The sequence below is a fragment of the Lissotriton vulgaris genome, unplaced genomic scaffold, assembly GCF_964263255.1.
Source record: "Lissotriton vulgaris unplaced genomic scaffold, aLisVul1.2 SCAFFOLD_1154, whole genome shotgun sequence".
NCBI classification, from domain to species: Eukaryota; Metazoa; Chordata; class Amphibia; order Caudata; family Salamandridae; genus Lissotriton; species Lissotriton vulgaris.
In genome coordinates, this window is record NW_028244807.1 from 128,385 (window position 1) to 139,296 (window position 10,912).

General features: G+C 42.1%; 1 protein-coding gene across 1 annotated transcript; it reads left to right on the forward strand.

The window, feature by feature from the left end:
- Window positions 1–6,966: 6,966 nt before the first annotated feature.
- Window positions 6,967–9,549, forward strand: LOC147666719 (uncharacterized). Its single transcript, XM_086948930.1, has 3 exons — window positions 6,967–8,276; window positions 8,352–9,172; window positions 9,266–9,549. The coding sequence occupies exons 1-3, from the start codon at window positions 6,967–6,969 to the stop codon at window positions 9,547–9,549; spliced, it is 2,415 nt and encodes an 804-aa protein (XP_086805056.1).
- Window positions 9,550–10,912: the final 1,363 nt, after the last annotated feature.

Below are 10,912 nucleotides of genomic sequence, written 5' to 3' on the forward strand. Positions count from 1 at the left end.
AGAATTGGTCACCCCATCCACCCTACGAGAGGCTGCGCACAATGCTCATGCAAGTGAAATGCATTCATTGCTGACATATTTAGCACTGAACCTCCCTGATTGGCTTTGGTACAATATTTATGTACATATGTGGTATCTGTAGAGCGCAAACCTCCCCTAAAGGCAGCTGAGCCCTATACACGGGCAAAGGTAAAGGAAAGTCCATGAGTGATCGGAGGGGTGTCAAGGTTCAGGGAACAGAAGTCTATTGTTACTGCATTGTGATGTAGTGTTATTTTTAAGGTGACTTGTGTTCTGCACTATGCTAAACTCGAGCAGAATTAAGGGTGTTGTCCCCAGATCCCGGGTGCATGGATGGATGGAGTCCGCTTTGGGGTATCACGATAATTACCACATAATTATATTCTACATAATTACACTGCACTAAATGCAACATACACTCCAAATAATAGCACTTAGTGCCACATGATTGCATGCCACATAATTACACGCCACATAATTACACTCTACTGAATAGAACATACACTCCACACAATACCACTCAGTGCCACATATTTATATGCTACAAAATTACACTGCACTCAATGCAACATACACTCCAAATACCACTCAGTGCCACATAATTACTCACCACATAATCACACTCTACTGAATTCAACATACACTCCACACAATACCACTCAGTGCCACATAATTATATGCTACATAATAACATTTCACTCAATGCAACATACACTCCAAATAATACCACTCAGTGCTACTTAATTACACACAACATACTTACACTCCACTCAATGCAACATACATACACTCCACATAATACCACACAGTGCCACATAATTATTTGATACATAATTACACTGCACTCAATGCAACATACACTCCAAATACCACTCAGTGCCACATAATTACACGCCACCTAATTACACTTTACTGAATGCAACATACACTTCACATAATACCACTCAGTGCCACATAAGTATTTGCTACATAACTACACTGCACTCATTGCAACATACACTCCAAATACCACTCAGTGCCACATAATTACACGCCACATAATTACGCTCTACTCTATGCAACATAAATACACTTCACATAATACCTCTCAGTGCCATAATTACACGCCTCATACTTATACTCTACTCAATGCAACATTAATACACTCCACATAATACCACACAGTGCCACATACTTATATGCTACAAAATTAAATTGCACTCAATGCAACATGTGCTTCAAATAATACCACTCAGTGCCACATAATTACACACCACATAATTACACTACTGAATGCGACATGCACTCCAAACAATACCACTCAGTGCCACATAATTATATGCTACATAATTACACTGCACTCAATGCAACATACACTCCAATTAATGCCACAAAATTACACTCCACTGAATACAACGTACACTCCCCATAATACCACTCAGTGCCACATAATTGCACGCCCATAATAACACTACTCAATGTAACATAAATACACTCCACATACCACTCAGTACCACATAATTGCAAGCCACTTAATTGCACTCTACTCAATGCAACATAAATACACTCCATATAATACCACTCAGTGCCAGATAATTACACACCATATAATTGCACTGTACTCAGTGCATCATAAATACACTCCACATAAATGCACTCTATACCACATACCACCAATCAACATAAATGCACTCCACACCATGACACAATTTTACTAAGCATAATTTCACTCAACACCACAGTTCCAGGCCACACATTTCAACTCCACATTTCCAAAACACACTGCATAATTACACACCAAACAACATGTTTCAACTCCACAATCCACAACGTACCTCCAATCCACACCATATATTGTCACCACCTGAGCACTAATCATCATTCACCACCACCATTTTGTATCAGCGCACCACCCAATCATCTCAGCAGTCTCCCTTGGAATCTGGCATCTGTTGATTCTGCCCTAGTGTCCGTCCGCTGCTCGTGTTCTAATCAAATTACTGTTTTCCAACCTACACTCCCCCGTTATTTATGTCCCGCTTTTTTTATAACCAACAAGAATGAGAACAGGCAGGAAAAAGTTGCCAGCAGTGCAATTACAAAAAAAGTTATGTTAAAATCTTTTTTTATCAGGTTTTTCAGTTGTATATAATGTTGTCTTTGTTTGTATAAACGTAACAAAAATGCTTAATACTTTTTATTATAAGTTTTCAACAAAATTCACAGCAGCCACAATGCTCTACAACATAGCCAAAAGCTATGGCTAAACACATAAGGTCCCAAAGGCGAGGCCCATTGGCTATGCCAATGCTTGTTTTAGTGGGTTATGAATTATAGCTCGAATAGCTAATTGGCGGGTCGTAGTAGGGTTGTTTAAACTAGCTGGTTGGGTAGAGCGTTGTGGGGATTTAGTATTTGCTACGTGGGTGGTTGTATCTGTCACTAATATGTCCTCGCACTTGCTAATACAGGTCCTATCCAGTACACAATTACTCCCTCCATGTTTCTATATCTTCCCAGCCTTTTTCCCTTTACTATCCCTCCCCTTCCCTCCCCCACTGCCCTCCATAGTTTTCCTTTTCCCTATGCTACCTCTATAGTGCAAGTTAAGTCTAAAGCAAGCTGTCTACACAATCAGTAATGAACAGGCCTCTGGGCCAGTGGACAATGAGAACCCTCAGGCCACCCTTATACCGGCCCCACAAACCCCTCAGGAGAGAGAGCGTAATTATTTAAAATCAAAGAGAGTAGTTTGGGCAATGCTGGGAGATAACCGCGGTAACAGTACCTTGACTAGTCCATGACAGTTCTTTAATGTCCAGCGAATCTGAGTAGGCAAGATGGCTAATGCCAGTGGAAAGGGGGGTAGCCCTGCCCTGCCTCTTCCTGGCAATGAGGCCAAGGATGGGACAGCCCTTGGCCCGGGCTTCTCCCGCGCGTGTCCCGGGGGAGAGGCAGCACTATAAGCGTGGTGACTACAAGCACCTCCCCTCACCGCTGCGCCTGCGGTGAAAGCAAGGGATGCTGGGGCAGGCAGTTCTCACACTGAGGTTGAGCGCCTGGATGGACTGATGGCGCTAGCGGCGTTTCCTACATGGACCCTGGGAGCTTGTGGTGTCCCTTGCTGGTGATAAGATAGCTTGCTCCTCTAGTGCCTGGCCTGTGTTATTACATTGTTTGCATCAGATTCTCCTTGTGCCTGGCCTGTGTTATTGCATTGTTTGCATCAGATTCACCTAGTGCCTGGCCTGTGTTATTACATTGTTTGCATTAGATTCTCCTTGTGCCTGGCCTGTGTTATTGCATTGTTTGCGTCGGATTCACCTAATGCCTGGCCTGTGATATTGCATTGTTTGCCTCAGATTCACCTAGTGCCTGGCTTGTGTTACTTCATTGTTTGCATCAGAATCTCCTAGTGCCTGGCCTGTGTTATTATATTGTTTGCATCAGATGCTCCTTGTGCCTGGCCTGTGTTATTGCATTGTTTCCGTCGAGTTCTCCTAATGCCTGGCATGTGATATTGCATTGTTTGCGCCGGATTCTACAGTGGTTGAATTAAACCTTGGAGCAGCACTTGTAGCGTGGACTCTTGGAGTCTTGTAGTATGTGTTAGATGCGGTAGAACTGTTTTAATGTTCTACGGAGCTCAGAAAATCCAGGTTCTCCTTCATCTCAGAACTCGAGCTCTGTGGCTTGACCAGTTGAACTCCAATAAAGAAGATGACCTAGACCAGTTCCACCTCTCCTGACCTTTGAACTGATCATTGAGGAATGAAGCCCTTGTCTGGAAGGAAGAGCTCCACAAGGCACAGCTGACAGAAGTCCCGCCTGGAAGGAAGATCCACACAAGGCGCAGTTGACAGAAGTCCTGCCTAGAAAGGAAGATCTGAACAAGGCACGGCTGACAGAAGTTCTGCCTGACTGTGACCTTAAAGCAGTGAGAGACCCACAAACCACAAGATCCTTCAAGCCCAGCTAGCCACACTGGACACCATGTACATCAAATGCCTGATTTAGATTTCAGCGGATGCTTTATTCCATCACAAATGTCGCAGGTATCCTGCCCGCCCGATTAAAAATGCATAACATCTTGTGGCAATTATAATAAGGCAGACAGGATATGTGTCACGTTTTGATTAGGCCTTTGTGTAGTTCACAAAGTTTTACCCTGCCGAACTCCACGAAGCGCCAGGAAAACTCTGCCGTACTCCGCTGACTTCCGCTAGTGGCAGAGTTATTTAAGCTGCGCTGCTCTCACTGATTTTTAGTGCCAGGAGTTTGTCCCGCACTGTAAAATCAGCACGAACAGCACTACCCTTCGTGTCAGAGGGCGCTGCTGCCTCTGCCTCTCTAATTGACATTCTAATCGAGTGGCAGCTTCATCAACGAGAATGACAGAGTTCTACCCTCGAGTGGTCGCAAACTGCCGTGACCTCCCGCAATGAGAACTATTACCAGCAGGAGGTCTAGCACGTTATATTTTCTCACAAGCGCTCGCCACCTTACCGTTGGTGCATCACGAGCTACGCCGGCAGAGTGGAATTCTTCACCAACTCCTAGTTTTGAGGCAATAATCTGTTGGAAAAACTCTAAACTAGGCCCTAAGTCGGCAATAAGTGTTGTAGAAGAAGTGAGATCCATGGCCTTGTGACTATCAGGCTATCTGACTTCTTATGAACCCCACAGAGTGAGAGAGCAGTCAGAGGGTAGTAGGGGGGGTCGCAGGACAAGAAATTAGTAAACTTGAATATGAGAAATATGGAAAGGTAGAAATGTCACATCACCCGTAGATAACTGACACCTCCTTCCGCTCTGCCAAATGCCGATCCAGTCACAAAGTGGCATCCTGAACCCCAAACGGACAACATCATGCCAGATGCCATGTAATGGTGGAAAAGGGGGAAAAAGAGTAATATCAACACATCTGATGCGGGGATATGTCAGGTAAATAAGTGGTTGTGATGGATTCTCTATAAGTACTAAATGACTGATATAGTTGAATATTAAATTATATGAATCAATGTTTGTTTGCCTTATCTGCACTTATAATGTAAAGGACGGGCCTTACAGTGAACCCCTCGCTCTGTTTTACACAAACCCCCCGAAGGAGCTGCATCTTACAGAACTTTATCTACTAATGACTTGCTTTTTAAAGTTGTCTTTCAGTGCCAGAACCGGGTGCTGTAAGCTGCACTAGTTTCAGGGAGATGGACAGATGTTATGGAGATAGGAAACCCCCTCAAATCACAATAATGTTCCAGTCTTCCAGGTTAGACGAAACCAAAAATGCTTGAACCAAGGGAGCTGTTGAAAGTGTCAAAGGTGACCTATGAACAGCAAGGTAAAGAGAGGAGTTGGTATTTGAGATGATCTTAAGTGAATAGGAAAGAAATGAGAAGTGTGTGAATGGAGTTACTTTCGTTGTATACTTCGCAAAGAGTTACTGGAAATTTTGCAGCCCGCCTGATCCATCTCTTTTTCTAAACTCTATTGTTGTTTGAATTAAATCTTGACCTTATGCATCTATCTTAAGCAAAACCTTAAGCACTTGGGTGCTCCGAGCACCCTTACTTTGCTAAGTTACTCTGTGAACACTATTAAATCACCTCGTTTTGTGACATTAATAAGATTTCACCTGATCACCAGAACATTTAGTTAAATATCTGTGTGTGATGAAATTTTCCCTACTAAGTTTCAAAGGCAGTAAAGAAGAAGGGGGTGATTTACTAAGATTTTGCGTTGTGTGTGCGTCACAAAAGTGGCACAAAACAGTGCAAAATCTTTTTTTCCTAATTTTCTTTCCAGCAAATAACGTAAAAGTAATGTGAAGCATCGCATTGCACTGATTCGCGTTACTTTGCACCATGGGGCCTGTCAAGGGTGGTGCATGGGCGTTCCCGTGCAACCACCCATTTTTTCTCACGCTAAACCCAATTTACCAAATACAGTAGATTGGGTTTAGCATGAGAAAACTGTCCTTCCTGTACAAAGCCTATGCTGGACTCACACACACAAACACCCTAGCGCTCTGGTGCTAAGGGAAGGAGAGAGCCATATCTTTGAAAATATGGTGCTCTCCTGCTCCCTCCCTGTCACGCAGCGCAGCCTCGCAGGGGGAGGCCTGCGCCGCATTGCGTGAAGATTTGGTAAATCTCCCCAGAAATTTCGTTTACAAACAGTTAAATATTTTGAATTCTCATTCCATTTTGTTTCAATTTAGTAATTTTCAATATCTTTACATCCAACAGAAAACAAGCCTCGAATGTATGAATTGACCATCAATAATGAAGCGAATGCTGTAAATCTTCAATAATAGCAGAAATAATGAGCTACAGTATTCAGGAAAACATCAGAGCAGTCGGCGACAGAGGAACCAGCACACAAACTGACAGATCCCGGATGCAGCATCAAGGGCAGTTCAGTGATTGTAAGAGGCTGAGCTGTGCACCTCCATGCCAAAAGACAAATAAATTACCTTAGGAAAATTAAGGCAACAACAATAACAAACCACCTCCTGTTTAAACAAGTGTCAAATACTAACTTTGATCAATGTATCGGTATGATGTGCATACCGCAGTGCTCTGTTTTCTAAAATGAAGACAAGCCATCATTCCGTGCTCTAGGAGAATTGTAAGCTCTTTCTGGCCAAACCACAGTAACAAGCGAAAAGCACTACAGAGCTGAGCCAGACAACTGACGGGCAATGGAAAGAGGAGCTCTTCTATCTACAATACAACAGACTGTGCAAATTTGCACCGGCCAGAAGGAAGATACATCTTTACCTGCAAGCGGGGACAGCCATAATCCAATCTAAAGGCACAATCCCCTACAAAGAGACATTCTACGTATTAGGTGTGTGGCAAATGTTTGGTGGCTATTGTATTTTATTGTTAAAACAGAATTCAAACCTGCAAAATACTGCACACATATAAAGTGTGTGAGAAAAACAAAAGTGCTTTAACAGCCATGTTGGCCCATCAGGAAATACAGTCATGGGATGTAGATGAATATATTCCCGACCCACAGACACTAACTAAGAAAGAAGAATCATACACCTGCAGCAAGAGCTTTAGTTTGTCATCACAACTCAAGCTTCATCAGCACACGTACACAGGACAAAAACCATTCAAGTGCAGTGAATGTGTAAAGTGCTTTAGTCAGTTATCACACCTTCAAAGACATAATCAAACACACACAGGGAAAAAGTCATTTAAATGCAGTGAATGTGTGAAGTGCTTTAGTCGATTATCAAAGCTACAAAGTCATCAGCGAACACACACGGGGGAAAAACCCTATCATTGTAGTGAATGTGACAGTAGTTTTAGTTACTCTTCAGCATTAAGGATTCATCAGCGAAGGCACACAGGAGATAAACCATTCAAGTGCAGTGAATGTGTCAAGAGCTTTAGTCGGTTATCAAACCTCCAAACACATCAGCAAACACACACAAGGGAAAAGCCATTCAAGTGCAGTGAATGTGTGAAGAGCTTTAGTCAATTATCAAACCTACGAAGACATCAACAAACACACACAAGGGAAAAGCCATTCAAGTGCAGTGACTGTGTAAAGTGTTTTACTTTCTCGTCACACCTACAAAGCCATCTGTGGAACCACATAGGAGAAAAGAAATTCAAGTGCAGTGAATGTGCAAAGTGCTTCAGTAAGTCATCACACCTACAAAATCATCTGCGGACACACACAGGAGAAAAGCCATTTAAATGCAGTGAATGTGGGAAGAGCTTTAGTCGATTAGATCACCTACAAAGACATCAGCGAACACACTCTGAGGAAAAACCATACCAGTGCAGTGAATGTGGGATGAGCTGTAATCGATTAGAAAATCTACAAACACATCAGCGAACACACACAGGGGAAAAACCATACCATTGCAATGAATGTGAAAGCATTTTTAGTCGTTACTCAACATTAAGGATTCATCAGCGAACACACACAGGGGAAAATCCATTCAAGTGCAGTGAATGTGCAAAGTGCTTTAGTCGGTTATCAGACCTAAAAAGTCATCAGCGAACACACACAGGGGAAAAACCCTATCATTGTAGTGAATGTGACAGTAGTTTTCACAGCTCTTCAGTATTAAGGTATCATCAGCGAACTCACACAGGAGAAAAACCATTCAAGTGCAATGCATGTCTAAAGAGCTTTAGTAAATTATCAGTACTACAAGGTCATCAGCGAACACACACAGGGGAGAAACCATTCAAGTGCAGTGAATGTGCAAAGTGCTTTATTCGGTTATCAGACCTAAAAAGTCATCAGTGAACACACACGGGGGAAAAACCCTATCATTGTACTGAATGTGACCGTAGTTTTCACGTCTCTTCAGCATTAAGGTATCATGAGCGAACTCACACAGGAGAAAAACCATTCAAGTGCAATGAATGTCTAAAGAGCTTTAGTAAATTATCAGTACTACAAGGTCATCAGCGAACTCACACAGGGGAGAAACCATTCAACTGCAGTGAATGTGGGAAGAGCATTAGTCACTTATCAAACCTCCAAACACATCAGCGAACACACACAGGGGAGAAACCCTATCATTGTAGTGAATGTGACAGTAGTTTTCGCGGCTCTTCAGCATTAAGGATTCATCAGCGAACTCACACAGGAGAAAAACCATTCAAGTGCAATGAATGTGTCAAGAGCTTTAGTCAATCATCAGTGCTACAAAGACATCAGCGAACACACACAGGGGAAAAACTTTTCAATTGCAGTGAATGTGGGAAGAGTTTTAGTCACTTATCAAACCTTCAAACACATCAGCGAACACACACAGGGGAGAAACCCTATCATTGTAGTGAATGTGACAGTAGTTTTCATGGTTCTTCAGCACTAAGGTATCATCAGCGAACTCACACAGGAAAAAAAACATTACAGTGCAGTGAATGTCCAAAGAGCTTTAGCCGATTGTCACATCTACAAAGCCATCAGCGAACACACACAGGGGAAAAACCCTATCATTGTAGTGAATGTGACAGTAGTTTTCGCAGCTCTTCAGCATTACTGTATCATCAGCGAACACACACAGGGGAAAAACCCTATCATTGTAGTGAATGTGGCAGTAGTTTTCGCAGCTCTTCAGCATTAAGGTATCATCAGCTAACTCACGCAGGAGAAAAACCATTCAAGTGCAATGAATGTCTAAAGAGCTTTAGTCAATTATCAGTGCTACAAAATCATCAGCGAACACACACGGGAAAAACCCTAACACTGTAGTGAATGTGACAGTACTTTTCGCGCACTTCAGCATTAAGGATTCATCAGAGAACTCACACAGGGGAAAAACCATTCAACTGCAGTGAATGTGGGAAGAGCTTTAGTCACTTATCAAGCCTCCAAACACATCAGCTAACACACACAGGGGGAAAACCCTATCATTGTAGTGAATGCGAAAGTAGTTTTCGCGACTCTTCAGTATTAAGGATTCATCAGCGAACACACACAGGAGAAAAACCATTGAAGTGCTGTGAATGTGCAAAGTGCTTTAGTCAGTTATCACACCTTCAAAGTCATCAGCGAACACACACTTAGGAAAAACTATTCAACTGCAGTAAATGTAGGAAGAGCTTTAGTCACTTATCAAACCTCCAAACACATCAGCGAACACAGAGACTCTGGAAACACCTTAAGAACATCAAAATAATATTGACCCATCTGAGGACAAAGACAAGAGCAGAACAGTGGAGTTATTGTGAGAGGAATGAATTACGGAAAAAAATTAAATTCAAATTATGTGGGACATTGAAATGCCAGATGATAGAAGACCAGACTAGCAGTAAAGAAGGAAAACAGATAACAGTATTTGCAGAATTATAAAAGTGTTTGTTTCCAGTGATTGTTCACTTCTGTACACATAGCAAAGCGACATGATGTACCAGGATACACAGTGGGAGGATATCACAATGTGGACTAAAAGAAAAGAAAAATTGTTGATTTTTATTTGGTGAAGAAGAGATACAAAGAACAACATTCAATCGCACCTGATCACACTATCTGTAAAAGCAACAGTGAACAATACTGGGACTAGCAACGATATTTTCAGCTAACTTGTTGGATTAGTGATAAAACCTATAAACCAAACATACCCAGAGTAAACACGTTGTCAGGGCTCTGGAGATGGGAAACTTCATTGGTAAAATGTAGATATTACTATTAACAAATGCCACAGTAGTATATGTGATGAACTAAAGTGAAGCACAGGTGTTCAAGAAATAACCTGTTTTTAGATATAAAAGAGCATACAAGTGTTTTTAAGTAATGTTTGCTGCATCTTTTACACTCTGTTATCGGTTGATGGATCAGCTTGTGCCTGGGGCCTTATAACTAAGTGTGACCCGTGGCTCCTCTCCGACTTGGCTCTCCCTATTCAGTTTGTGACTTCCCAAACTCTACTTTTTACCAGAATTGAGCCATTGTAAGCAGTAGACTCTGTTTGAAGAATGTGGTGATATAGCGAAATCCCACATCAAAAGTATATATCTGCCAGGACAATCAGTTGCACTCCCAGCAACTAGTCTTCCACACTTTATTGTCCCTTGTCCTCAAATGTTCTAAAGGATTTGTCGTATGAATGCCAGAAGTGGCAGTGACATTCATGAAGCTAACGCTAACAGGACAATTGTCAATTTATTAATGAACTGCATGATTACTTAAAATCTTTACAGTATAAGATAAATAACTTGATGAACGTCCCATCCCCCCCACGTGTCCCATACACTCATAAAAGTAAATATCACTTTAAGTTAAAATACTAACATATTAGTACTGTTTAGTTGTCCAAAACAGAATTCTTTTAAAAGGAGTGGAGTATAGGTTGCACCAATGTTTCCCAACTGATAAGGGGAGGCTCATGAAAGTTCGGTAAAGTCAATTCGTGCACCAAGGGCGGTTGGCG